Raw genomic sequence first — 13034 nt, 5'->3', positions numbered from 1 at the left:
AGGCTACAATCCATGGGATCAAAAAGACTCAGACACAACTGAGTGACTAACACTTTCATTTTGGGGCTTCCCTAGTGGCTCAGATGGGAAAGAATCTGCCCACAGTGTGGGAGATTACAGTGTTGGGAAGATCCCCTGAAGAAGGGAGTGGCAACTCACTCCAGTATTCTTGCCTGGAGAATTCCATAGGCAGAAGAGCCTGGCAGGCTACAGTCCATTGGGTTGCAAAGAGTCATACACAACTGAAAAACATAGACACACACGATGTTTTTATAAAGAGGAACTGTGCCCCCTAAAACAAGGATCGGGAAGCCCTTGATAGTCTGCTTCTACTGGTGTCTCTATGGTTCAAACTAGAGAGGCAATAAATGCTTTAGAAAATGGGAATTCTGGTGGTCCGCTGTCTAGGACTCTGCTCTCTCACTGCCAAGGGTAAATGGGCTCAATCCCTGTTAAAGGAACTAAGATCCCACAAGCCGTGCGGTACGGCCCAAAATAAAAATAAATGTCAATTTTGTGATATGTGTATTACAACTATTTACAAAAGTTAATACACCACAAACCATGGAATTTAAATGTATGATGTTATGGAATGTTGATTTTATCTCACATGTGTTAGTCACTCAGTAGGACACAGTCTTGTCTGACTCTGCCACTCCATGGACCATAGCTCACTAGGCTCCTCTCTCTGTCCATGGAATTACATGTTGAATTATATCTCAACACATAACCAGATGGAACTAGTTCTGCCCCCTGATGCACAGGAAGCCACCTGCGAACACTGGGTTGTGGCGAGGAGGGTGTAGTGTTCGGGCAGGTACCCATCAGGGAGAACAGGCAGCTCACGTTCAAAAGATCCGAGCTCCCCTAGGCTTTCAGGCGAAGGTTTTAAAGACAGTGTGAGGAAGAACGTCATGGATTTCATGATTACCTCGCGCACGGTTCTTTGACTGGTTGATAGTGAGGTAACCGGGTGGGGTCACTGCAGGCAGCCTTATCAATTTTCAGGTTCCAGTTGGTCTGGGGACTAAGTGCTGGTGGTCAGCATGCAGTTAACTTCTCCCACCAGCAGGGGGTTTCGGTATCTGCAAAACCACTCCATGGCTATTGCTCAGGTTATTACTTCCAGCCTTTGTGTAGAAGTCCTTGCCTTTGTTTTATGGCTAAACTATTACTACTTTGTCTTGCTTGACTGCTTTTGTCTTTGCATTTTCTCACTTCTCTGATAATTTTGCTCACTGGAACCTGGGGAAGGCCTAGGAGGCTAAAGCTCTTCTACAGAGGTGGGGGACATTCCAGTGGGGGAGGGGGTCTCTCCCCCTAGGAAGGCCCTACAGGGTCCTGTTTGATTTCAAATAAAGCTATTTTAAAAAACACAGAAACCTCCTTGAAGGGGCTTCCACTGACCAAAATGAGGACAACTTGAGGATCAAAATAATGACAGTAAAAGTATTATATTTCTTTGAATAAACTAGGAATACATGTGTCTTCTTTGATATAAATAGGTAAAGAGAAAGTTTTTTCCCTACAATAAATGATAAAATTGGAAAACAGCCACTTGGCAACCATCATGGTAATAAATAATTCAGAGAAAAAAACAGTACATGCAAAAACTAAGGAGCGAAAGTTGTTTGAAAAACAGCGTGTTCACACAGCCTCAAAGTATCCTCCCATAATATACTTATTATATACCAAAAGAAAAGAGTAACTTGACAGGGAAGAAGCTTGGGCCACTCCACCTTAATTAAGTGATCAAGACAAGCCTCTCCAACAGACCAAAGCCATGCTACCCGATTGGACAAGAAAAGAACCCAGCATCTCCTCCAGAGCAGTCCTGCCAGAAAGATACAACCTGAGTCTAGTCAGGAGGCAACCAGACACATGTAGATCAAGGAAGGTGCTCCACAACGGCTGGCTCGGGGTCTGTGTCAAGGGCTTGAAGAGCTGTTCCTGCCTGAAGGGCACAAGAGGTGACACACAGGTACTGGGGTAACGGGTTATCTGGGAATCCGACTGAGGTCTATGGGTCAATGCTATATGGGGTTTCCTTTAACTTTAAATCACTTCTAAAGACTTCGGATCTTTTAATTCATCTTAGGAATAGTTAAGGCTCCCTACTGGTGAATTCTAAAGGAAATCAACCCTGAATATTCATTGGAAGGACTGATACTGAAGCTGAAGCTCCAATACTTTGACCACCTGAAGCAGGGAGCCAACTCGCTGGAAAATACCCTGATGCTGGGAAAGATTGAGGGCAGGAGAAGGGGGCAACAGAGGATGAGATGGTTAGATAGTAACACTGAGTCAGTGGACAGGAGTTTGAGCAAACTCCAGGAGACGGTGGAGAACAGGGAAGCCTGGCGTGCTACAGTCCATGGAGTGACAGAGTCAGACACGACTTAGCGACTGAACCTGGTGATTTCTGTAAAGTCTTCCTTGAATCATTCAAAGCACGGGTCCTGAAGGTGCACATTTTTGCCTCAGTCAAAAGTACCCACCAGAGGGCATCATTTATCTAGATTATCCATGATATTTTAATTCCACATCTTAAGAAAATTTCAACTCTTCTGCCTAGGATCTGTGTGGTTGCCTTTGAGAGGCAGCTCTTCCTTGGACTCGTCCACCCTCTTCCTCAGTTTCCAAGGGACGTTCACGAAAGTTGAGGTTGGGACTGAGGCTATGAAGTCTCTTCCTATTGGTCTAAGGCTCCTGCACCTTCTGACCTGCTGACTTGAGGGGCACACTGTTCCCTGCAACTGGCTGTCTTGGGCACTACGGCCCCTTGAGGCTTCATCCTAGCCCTTAGTATGAAACAAAAGTAATATCCACCTATTAAGGGGCATATACCTGTGGAAAAGTAATGCACATAACAAATAACTCAAGAGTCAGGTAACAAATGGCGGGGGCCGGGGGGGAACCCCTACATGAGAAAAGTAAGGTCTCCAATTAGTGACCCCAGCTTCTACCTTAAGACAATAGAAAAAGAACAGCAAATTAAGCCTGAAGTAAGCAGAAGAAAGGAAAAAGGCCAAAGTAGAAATTAATAAACTTGAAAAAGAAAACAATAAAATTAATCCAAAAGGCAGTTCTTTAAGATCAACAAAACAGATAAACCCCTGGCAAGACAAAAGGAGAAAGGAGACACAAATTATCAATATAAAGGATGAGAGAGGTGGCACCATGACAGAGCATACACACAGTAAAAGGATAAGGAAGTGTTATGAAAAACCTTATGACAATTAACAATTTAGATGAAATGGACTAATTAATTAAAACACACAAACTACCAAAAGTAACCCAAGAAGAAAAGGACAACTTGAATGGCCATATTTCTATTAAATGAATTGAGTTAGTAGTTAAAAAACCTTCCCAAAAAGAAAATTTCAGGCTTCACTGAACATTTATGGAGAAGTAACATTAGGTTAATTCCCAGGTGGCACAGTGGTAATGAATCCGTCTTCTAATGCAGGAGATGAAAGAGACATTGGCTCAATCCCTCCGTCAAGAAGATCCTCTGGAGAAGGAAACGGCAATTCACTCCAGTATTCTCGCCTGGAAAATTCCACGGACAAAGGAACCTGGCAGTCCATGGGGTCAACAAAGCATGGGATACGACTGGGCGACTAGCACCTACGCACGCAATGTTAGGTTGACAAACTCAAACGTAAAATTCATAAGGAAAGAATATTTTCTCCAATCCTTCTGAGGCCAGCATTACGCAACACGAGGTGAAGACATCACGAGAAAATAAAACTACAAACCAATATTCCTCATGGGCAGAGATGCAAAAATTCTAAACAAAACTTCGGCAAATTGAATACAACCATAAACAAAAACGAAAATATATATCGTGACCAAACGGAGATTATGTCAGGGATGCACTAGAAAGTCAATCACTGTAACTGATCATGCTTTTCTTCCAGAGAAAACAGATCTCTGCCAATCCCACGAAGGAAGAGAGCCAACGTACGCTATGAGGGGGCCGGCAGGAGCCCCCAAAAGGCCGCTGTTATTCCTCCAGCGACTGTCATGCTCACCGAGGGCCCGAGCCGGCTTCCGGGCGGCATCCAATCCCACAACCCCCCGCGCCTAGACGTGGCCCCGCCTCTGCGCGCAGGTCCCGCCCCTTGGGTAGAGTCGTGGCCTCGGAATGGTTACTGCAGCTGCCGCTACCTGGTGGGCGGGGCCGCTGACCACCTGTAGGTTCCCGGCCTGGCTGAGTGTGCTTCCCCGAGCTCACCGACCTGCATGGGGGAGGACGCGGGGGACAGGGGTTCGTCGGCCGACGGCCTAGCTCCGGTAGGGTTGCCGATGTCGGAGACCAGCCCGAAGGCGGAGGCGGCGAAGCTGCTGCCTTTCCTGGCGCTCGGGGAGCGGGTTGACCTGCAGGCGGCGGCGGCGCAGCATGTGCTGGCGCTGACTGGCTCGGGGCCGGGGCGCACGCTGCTGGCCGGCCAGGCGGCACTGCTGCGGGCGCTGGTCGAGCTGGCGGTGGCCCCTCCTCCTGCCCCAGCCCGAGACGCCGCTCGCGCGCTAGTCAACCTGGCTGCCGACCCCGGCCTGCACAAGCCGCTGCTGGCGGCCGAGCCCAGACTGCCTGTCCGCCTGCTGGGCTGCGCGTTGGACCCACACTGGCCCTGGGCCGAGGAAGCGGCCGCCGCGCTGGCTAACCTCAGCCGCGAGCCGGTGCCGTGCGCTGTGCTGACAGAGGCTCTGGCGGCCACAGAACCGGGAGAGTCGGGCCTGGAGCGGCTGGTGCGCGCGCTGTGCACTCCGGGCTACAACGCTCGCGCGCCCTTGCACTACTTGGGACCAGTGCTCTCCAACCTCAGCCAACATCCCGCGACCCGCGCTTTTCTGCTGGATCGCAACAGGTGAAGCCCCGGGCGCTCGCGGGGAGGGGTTGGAAGTGCGCAGGGACGGCACTGAGTGGGCCTTCCCTCCAGGTGCGTGGTCCAGCGGCTGCTGACCCTTACCCAATACCCGGACTCCTCGGTGCGCAGGGGCGGGGTGGTGGGAACACTGCGAAATTGCTGCTTCGAGCACCGTGAGTCGTGGTGGGGATGCTGCCTTATGGGGGGAATAGGCTGTTCTCTGGGGCCCCTCTGGACAGGCCTGCATTCCTGTTTCTCCCCAGGACATCATGAATGGTTGCTTGGGCCCGAGGTGGACATTCTCCCCTTCTTGCTACTGCCCCTGGCTGGGCCTGGAGACTTCTCTGAGGAAGAGATGGAGCGTGAGTGGCTAGGGTCGAGCCTCAGGGTTGGTTTAACAGGAGAGGGGGCTGGTAGGGGAGAGGCAGAAGGAGGTGTCCAGATCAGGGCCCTTCTGAAAACTTCCAGCAGAGAGTTGCTGAGCACAGATGAGCCTTACAATGGCAGGGTCCTGCCTAGTGGCCCAGGGGCCAGCATGGAGACCCACTGACTCATAAATTCACCCCTAGGGCTGCCTATTGATCTGCAGTACCTGCCACCAGACAAGCAGCGAGAGCCTGACGCTGACATCCGCAAGATGCTAATTGAGACCATCATGCTGGTGAGCAGGGGTCCTGCTTCATTAATGTCACCACCACCCCCCCCCACACACACATTAGCACACTGACGCCTGGGTACCCTCTGCCCTCTTCCAGCTGACAGCCACGGCACCTGGTCGGAAGCAGGTGAGGGACCAGGGAGCCTACTTGATCCTGCGAGAGCTGCACAGCTGGGAGCCTGAGCCTGATGTGCGGGTGACTTGTGAGAAACTCATCCAGGTGGGTGCAGGGTTGGGGGAGGGGTGGACATCCAAGGTATGCCAGTCAGCTCCCCACATGCCTCCCCTGCTGGCAGGTACTTATTGGGGACGAGCCAGAGCGCGGCCTGGAGAACCTGCTGGAGGTGCAGGTGCCTGAGGAGGTTGAGCGGCAGCTGCAGCAGCAGGATCACCAGGAGCGGGAGCAGTGTGAGCGGGAGCAGCAGGAGCTGGAGCTAGGCCCAGGGCCACAAGCAGAGGAAGGTGCATCCACGTGAGGCCCCTGAGGCCTGCCAGCATCTCCAGGCCCACTTCTCTTCACAGTCCGTCCAGGCCTCCCAGACCAGGCCTGCCTGCTATCCCCTCCTTCTGAGAGTGTATCTGGCTGAGATGCAGAGCTGCCCTTAAGCTCCAGGTCTTTGCTGAGGATTGAGGGCACCTCCATGTGTCCTGTTGCTTCCAGCAAGAATGCTGGCTGCTCAGAGGAGGACTGTTCAGCCAGGGCTGGCCCAGACCTCTGACTCGCTCAGGTGTCTCCAGGCGGAGGGCTGGCAGGGCTGGACAGAAAAACGCGGCAGACCTGAAGGGCTAGCTAGAGCTTCCCAATGAGTCTCAGGGGTGATCTAGGGGTCTGGGTGCTTGCAGTGCCCCTTGCTGCCAGTTCCAACCCAAGTCCCTCCGTCCTGGGGGCCCTCGGCTGGCCCTGCCTGAGACCTGGCCTCACAGGGCTGACCTGTTGAGAGTTTCACCAGCCACAGCCTGTCAGGGTCTCCCAGGGCTGCATCCCCCTGGCCTGTCCTTGGAGTGCTTGCTGGTGCTGCCTCCTCTTCACCCTCAGCACCTTCCCTGTGCCCAGCCCCAGCCCTTGGGCCTTTGTGAGCACTTCAAGTGCTATTTCCCAGTCCTGGACCGACCTGATGCTCCCACCTTCCCTGTCTAGCTAGGCTCTCTCCCTGTTCAATTCCCCTGAGCCTTAGCCCCCCAGATCCCATGCCCACCAAGCTAATAAGCCTTGCCTCTGGCCCAAGTCTTCCCCTGGACCACGCTCTGCCCCTTTGGAGCCCGTTGGCCCCATGTGTGGTGCCTTCAAATCCACGGCCCCAAGCCCAGCAGGCTGTCCCTCACCCCACTGTATTCCCTTCCTGGGCCTCCCACCAAAGCTAGGGCCATCTTTCACCCTGGATCCCTGTTTCCCCGCCCTTCCAGGCTTCTCGCCACAGAGCACCCCCCACCCACCCCCAGCCCTCTTGTCCTCAGTCCTGGTACCACCTCCAGAGCTGGGGCCAGCTCTACTGGAGCTCAGATCAAAGCCGAGTTCTTCGTGGATACCAGGTGCCTTCCTCTTCTGTGGTCCCCTCTTCATTCTCCCTCCCCCCAGTTAAATTAAAGCTCTGGCCTGAAGGTATGTGGACTGTTTTCCAGATGCCCCAACATCCCTCTTCCTGCATTGAGAAGTCCACACCCTTGGCTCTATAGAATAAACGCTTTATCTGGCCTCGGCTCCTGTATTCCCTTCCTGGACCTTCCACCAAAGCAAGTGCCATCTTCTGCCCTGGATCCCTGTTTCCCCGCCCTTCCAGGCTTCTCTCCGCAGAGCACCCCCCCACCCATCCCCAGCCCTCTTGTCCTCAGTCCTGGTCCTCAGTTCTCAGTCCTGAGGGGCCTCCCGCCCACCCTCAGCTAACCAGGTAGTGCCCAGGCACACTCCGGATGGAGCATAGCAACAGTGGATGCCTGGAGTGACCCACCGTGCGACCGGCCGTCTCCGTGCTCCAGAGCTCAAGCCCGGCAGAGTCTACACCTTGTCTCGGGCAAGCCCCTGGGGGCTCAGGCGCCGGACCAGAAGCACTCTCATGAGAGGTGCCCTGTAGCTGGGGCCGCCACAGTTGCAGGAGCGACCTTGGGGGATCAGAGTCCGCGTTGGGCTTCACATTGTCCAGTGATGTTCGGAGCTGGGGCTTCTCTGTTTTTTCTGCAACGGATTGCAGTGGGAGGGTCAGGAGGGGCCCTAAGGAGCCTCCCAGCTACCCACCCAGGTAGGCCTGCCACACCTGGTATAGCGCAGAGTGTGGTACAGAAGAGCGCGTGTGCAGCAGGCAGCATCCAGGGGTGGGTGGCCACCTGCTGCAGGCCCAGGCGAGCTCGTGGGTGCAGCTGGAGTAGGCCTCGGATCAGGTCCTGGCACTCTGCGGGGGAGGACTCAAGGCTGCAGCCTCACGATAGCGGACCCCGCCCGCCACCTCTCGTGCCCCTAGCCCACGGCCCTCACAGCCAACAATGCTGACCACTTGGTGGGGTTGCCCCATGCAGTCTTCCCAAATGGCTAGAGGGTGTCCCTGTTTCGCATGTGGGCGGACAGGCAGAGAGAGGTGAGGCAGCCTGACCTAGGGCCAGTGCAGGGTTCAAGCTTAATGGGGCCACCAACCCCAGTTTCCCCCGTCACCACAGTCCATCCCCCAGCCTGGGCTGGGGAAGAGGCCAGGTCAGCATCCTCCATGCCACGGTGCATGTGGCCCTTCTCTGGACTTGGGTCTCTCTTGCTGCCCCCTCTCCAGGCATGGCTGGGACTTGGGAGGGACACGTGGTGGAGGTGCTCACCTGGGGACAGGCCTGGCCGGAAGGTGGGGCCCCGGCGCATCAGGTACAGCATTCGGTGGGGCTGGCACTCCTTGAAGGGCAGCTTCCCAGTCACCATGGCATAGAGGGTGACACCTCTGGGGGCATGGGCTTCTCAGGGCCTGCTCCTCCTCCCCGGCCCCTGACCCTCTTCCCCACCAGGGTCCTGGAGTCCCTGGGGTGGTACTCACAGGCTCCATAGGTCGGCCTGCTTCCCGTTGTACTTCTTGCTCATGAGGATCTCTGGGGCTGTGTAGGCCACAGACCCGCAGAAGGTGCTCAGCAATGAGTTCTTGAGCCCGGACCAATTGGCAAAGCCAAAGTCTGCAAGGGACGTGCAGGGAGGGCAGGACGGGTTGCTAGAGAGACGGTTCCTGAGGGGAGTGTGGGCACGGGACGTGTGGGTGACTATAAGTGTGGCTGTGGGCAACTGTTGGGTGCAGGCCTCATTGGAGGCTTGAAGGACAAGGTAGACTGGGGTCAGAAGTCTGGAGCAAACCAGTGTAGAGGCTGGAGCCCTGGGCTTGGGGCAAGAGTGGGGTATGTGTGACCCGCGGAAGTTGAGGGTGATCAGAGCTGGCCCAGGCTGGGAGCCTGGTTGGGGGCTGGGCCGCAGGCTCACCACTCAGCTTTAGGCAGCCTCTGTCATCTAGCAGGATGTTCTCACACTTCAAGTCCCTGCGTGGGGAAGGGGAGATGGGGCTGGACCTGAGCTCAGGCAGGTCTTCACGCGCTGGGCAGCGGGCCGGGTGGCGCCCTCACCGGTGCACGATGCCTAAGTTGTGGCAGTGCGCCACGGCACTGACGAGCTGCCACAACAGCCTGCGGGCCTCCTCCTCCTCCAGTCCCGGGCAGCGGTGGTGAGCAGACATGGCATTGATGTGCTCCAGCAGGTTGCCGCGGGCCGCCAGCTCCAATACCAAGTAGGTGCGCCGGCTGTTCGCGAAGGTCTCATACAGCTGCACCTGCCGGCGGCCCCCTCCCGCTGTTACCCCCAACCAGGGCCCTTGGGTGCACAGGGCAGGGGTCTCGGAATGGGGCCGGCCCAAGTATAAGGGTCCCAGGAGGGGAAAGGGTGGGCCCGAGGTAGGTAGGAAGGGCCAGGCTGCCTGGGGTCTCTGCCCACCACGTTCAGGTGCTTGTAGGTAGCATTGAGTGATGAAATCTCACGAGGCAGGAACTTGCAGAAGAACTCTGCAGGGGCCTCCGCAGTGGGGACGATCTTGATAGCTACCTGCAGGTGTGGAGGGTGGCCACTGTGCAAAGGCCACAACCCCCCTGGGGACAGGATGTGGTAGAACAGGCCCCATGGCCTTTGCACATGTGGCCAAAATTGACCAGGGCAAGGTTTGGTGAGCAGCAGCCTTGGGAGGCAGCACTCACCTTCCCCCCCATCCTGTCCTGGTTACCTATGTGTTCAATGGGTCCAGGAACTGGGAGGGATCAGACTGCCAGAGCCTGAGCCTTCTGGAAGATGTGGGACTTGGAGGAAGCCAGAGCACCTGGGAGGTGCCTGAGTGGAGTTAGGAGAGGGGCCACTGGGGCTGGGCTGGAGGGTGGACTATGGAACCCCCACCCTGTGGGAAGGAGGCGAGCCTGCCTCACCATGGTGTGGCGCTTGCCCCGCAGGTCAGAGGCCAGCTTGCAGTTGTGCCGCATGCGCTCCTGTGTGGCGTAGGCGAGGTAGACTTTGGAGAAGGCCCCAGAACCAATCTTCTTGGAGGACAGCAGGTAGCCATTGTCCCTGCATTCATGCACCTGCTCCAGAAATGCTCTCTGGTCCAGCTTCTGCCTGCTGGCAGCCTTCATAAAAATCAGGGCTCTGTGGGAGAGCTGGGGCTACCCAGCACCCCGCAGGGCCGTGGGGAGGGACTCTGGGAGGTTTAGCTGAGGCCTGATTTGTGTTAGAGGAATGGAGTGATGGGTTGTAGACGGATGGAGCAATGCGCTGTGGAGTGATGGGGTGCTGTACTGCAGGAGGCCAGCTGGGGCCTGCAGGCCCTCAAGGCTGCAGCCAAGTTTCTGAAGCCTCTCTGGGACAGGACCAGAGATGGGGAGGGAGGCTAACACAGCCACACAACCATGGACTGGCACGGGGTTGGACAGGCTCTGGGAAAGCAGGGGCAGATTCTAGAATGGAAGGTTCTAGAGCTGTGTTTGCATTGTGCCCTCAAAGGGGTGTCCTTCTATTCCCCAGGCGTTGCTTGCCCTGAGAACATCTTGCTGGAACCAGCCCTGCCCTGTGTGAGGCCCACTCCATGGGGTGAGAACCCCAAGGGCCACAGACAGCCCTTTTTTGGTTTTGGCTGTGCGGCGCAGCATGGGGGATCCTAGTTCTCCAACCAGGAACTGAACTCGGACCCAGCAGTGAAAGCACGAGTCCTAAGCACTGGACCGCCAGGGAATTCCCGAAGCCAGCCAACATTCCTCTGCTGAGGCCTGCTGCGAGAGGCCATTCCCCCAGAGCGCTCTACACATTCAATGACACATCCCCAAGCAAATGAAAAGCCCTAGCCCACCTCAAAGAGGTGAGCCAGCATGCCCCTCCTTTCTCCTGGCCCCTGCAGTGTTCTGTGAGCGGTGTGTTGCCTGTGGAGCTGTGTTGCCTGCGGGCGCTGTTCGAAGCTGCAACTACTACCTCCCACAATCCTGTTTCTGTGCACACCGAAGTGCCTGTCCCATGGTAGGCAGTCCACACCCAGGATTTCAAATGTGAACATCACCAAGTGATGCCTCCTTTACAGACGAAACAAGTAAGGGCCAAGTTCATAGTCTCTCTTCTGTGAGCTGGACAGCGTAGTGTCTGCGGACCAGATTTGTCCCCACAGGATCCATGGTGCATGCAGCACTCCCTTTGCAGGGAATGTCTTGGAAAGCCTGGAAGTGAACTATGGAGACATTTTCTCCTCCCATCGGACTGTGGGCCGCTGGAGGGCAAGGCTTGTGTCTGATATCCCCTGGCTCACCCACAGCCCTTGTCTGGCAAGTTGCCTGGAGGATATAAAATACAGACAGTTTAGCTGGTTTGTTGCTCCATGGGGGTTAGGAAGAGAGAAACTGGGTGTTTCAAGGGGAGGGGATTTAACTCGTGATGGTTACGAAGATGTTACGTGGGCTGGAGATGGGGGGAGCCTACACCGCCTCCCTGGCTCCCCCTCATTCCAGAACACAACTGGAAGCCAGTGACTGTTGCTCAGAGAGGTGACAGGCAGGGTCCAGAGCTCTGCTCACCCTCCTCTTTCTCTGCACCTCGGGTCATCCATCTATTTCAGAGCATTGCTGAGTACCTCCTTGGGCTGGGCTTGATGCCAAGCCCTCGGAAGCCAGTCACAGGCACGGGCCTTTCTCACAGAGCTTACTGTCACAGAAGAGAGACTGCCCTTAATACTCTTTTTTGAGGTGGGGGGGGGGGCGGCTCGCGGCATGCAGGGTGTTAGTTCCCCAACCAGGGATCAAATTCACGCCCCCTGCAGTGGAAACAGAGTCTTAATCACTGGACGCCCAGGGAAGTCCCTGGCCTTAATAATTTAATAAAAGTTGAATGATGCTGTAATCTGTGCCAGGGCAGTGTGTGTGCATGCTTGGGAGTGAAAAAGTTCAGCTGAGCCTGGGGAGGGCAGGACCAGTGGGGTGTCCTGAACCCTGGCCATGGGGACATCGACGGGAGAGTGAGCCATCCAGGTATGAGCCTCCCTTGGGTAACACCCCCCTTCCTGCCTATGCAGTACCTGGGGGGTGGGATCTCTTTCTCAGGGGCCAGGCCCCATCTGCAGAGGAGCATGCTGTATCAGTCATCTACAAGAGTTCTGTCCCGCTCTCCGCACTCTATCTCTAAGATAGAAGCAGGCTGCAGCCCTTCTCTCTGTGAAAAAAGAATCCCCCCATCCCTGCTGTACTGTCCAGTGACCAACCTGCCCCCATGTTTAAACTGAGGCCACTTTGCCTCCTCGCACCCCTGCCACAGATCCCTGCGGACCCAGTGAGATGCAGACATGTTGTTAATGCCGTGGATGTACTGTTGCTGACTGGCCCTTTCTTCTTCAATCGCTTTTCCTTTCCTGAGCTTCTGGAACACCACTTGCTCCTTTCATTTTGGTCTGTGGGCACACTCAGGTGATTTCAGCCTCCGGGGCTCTGCGAGGGCCATTGTGTCTGTCCAGAACCTGGGCTCCTCTCCCGGCTTCTCTCTTTCTCAGCCCCCAGCTGCAGTTCTTCACAGCACTTTGTGCAACGTACGAATCATTGACTCGCTTGTTGTCTGCCTCCCTCTCCAGATCCCAAGGTCCCAAATGCATATACTTGCTTTAAAAAAAATCTTTTATTAAAGATTAAGAAAAGATTTTTAATTTTTTAAAGTGTTTTGCTTTTTATTGAAGTATAGTTGATTTACAATATTGTATTAGTTTCTGGTGTATAGCACTGTGATTAGTTATGCATGTGTATTTATATTCTTTTCCATTGCAGTTTATTACATGCTATTGAATGGAGCTTCCTGTGCTATGCAGTAGCATCTTGCTGCTTGCCCACTCTGTACATACTCGTTTGCATATTAACCCGCAACGTGCAGCAGCCCCCGCCTTTGGGAGCCTCATGTCTGTTCTCCATGTCTGTGAGTTTGTTTCTCTTTCATAAATAAGTTCATTTATTTCATATCTTAGGTTCCACATATAGTGATGTCATATGGTATT

The 13034-nt window shown here is 54.9% G+C and overlaps 2 protein-coding genes across 2 annotated transcripts; one reads left to right on the top strand and one right to left on the bottom strand.

Moving 5' to 3' along the window:
• The first annotated feature begins 4227 nt into the window (after positions 1 to 4227).
• HGH1 (HGH1 homolog) lies at positions 4228 to 7224 on the top strand. Its single transcript, XM_052651860.1, has 7 exons — positions 4228 to 4874; positions 4947 to 5047; positions 5138 to 5236; positions 5444 to 5535; positions 5630 to 5752; positions 5829 to 5994; positions 6937 to 7224. The coding sequence occupies exons 1-7, from the start codon at positions 4249 to 4251 to the stop codon at positions 7110 to 7112; spliced, it is 1383 nt and encodes a 460-aa protein (XP_052507820.1). The 5' UTR covers positions 4228 to 4248; the 3' UTR covers positions 7113 to 7224.
• A 182-nt stretch (positions 7225 to 7406) lies between these two features.
• LOC128059644 (testis-specific serine/threonine-protein kinase 5-like) lies at positions 7407 to 10155 on the bottom strand. The gene is made up of 8 exons (XM_052652047.1): positions 9952 to 10155; positions 9473 to 9580; positions 9109 to 9311; positions 8969 to 9024; positions 8538 to 8670; positions 8329 to 8444; positions 7782 to 7916; positions 7407 to 7702 (listed from the first exon to the last, which is right to left on the bottom strand). Exons 1-8 carry the CDS (start codon positions 10153 to 10155, stop codon positions 7407 to 7409), a joined length of 1251 nt encoding a protein of 416 aa, XP_052508007.1.
• Between the last annotated feature and the right edge of the window lie 2879 nt (positions 10156 to 13034).

The sequence above is a fragment of the Budorcas taxicolor genome, chromosome 14 (genome assembly GCF_023091745.1).
Source record: "Budorcas taxicolor isolate Tak-1 chromosome 14, Takin1.1, whole genome shotgun sequence".
In the NCBI taxonomy this organism is placed as follows: domain Eukaryota; kingdom Metazoa; phylum Chordata; class Mammalia; order Artiodactyla; family Bovidae; genus Budorcas; species Budorcas taxicolor.
The sequence above is the reverse complement of the archived record's forward strand: the minus strand, read 5'-3'. Positions and strand labels throughout refer to the sequence as shown.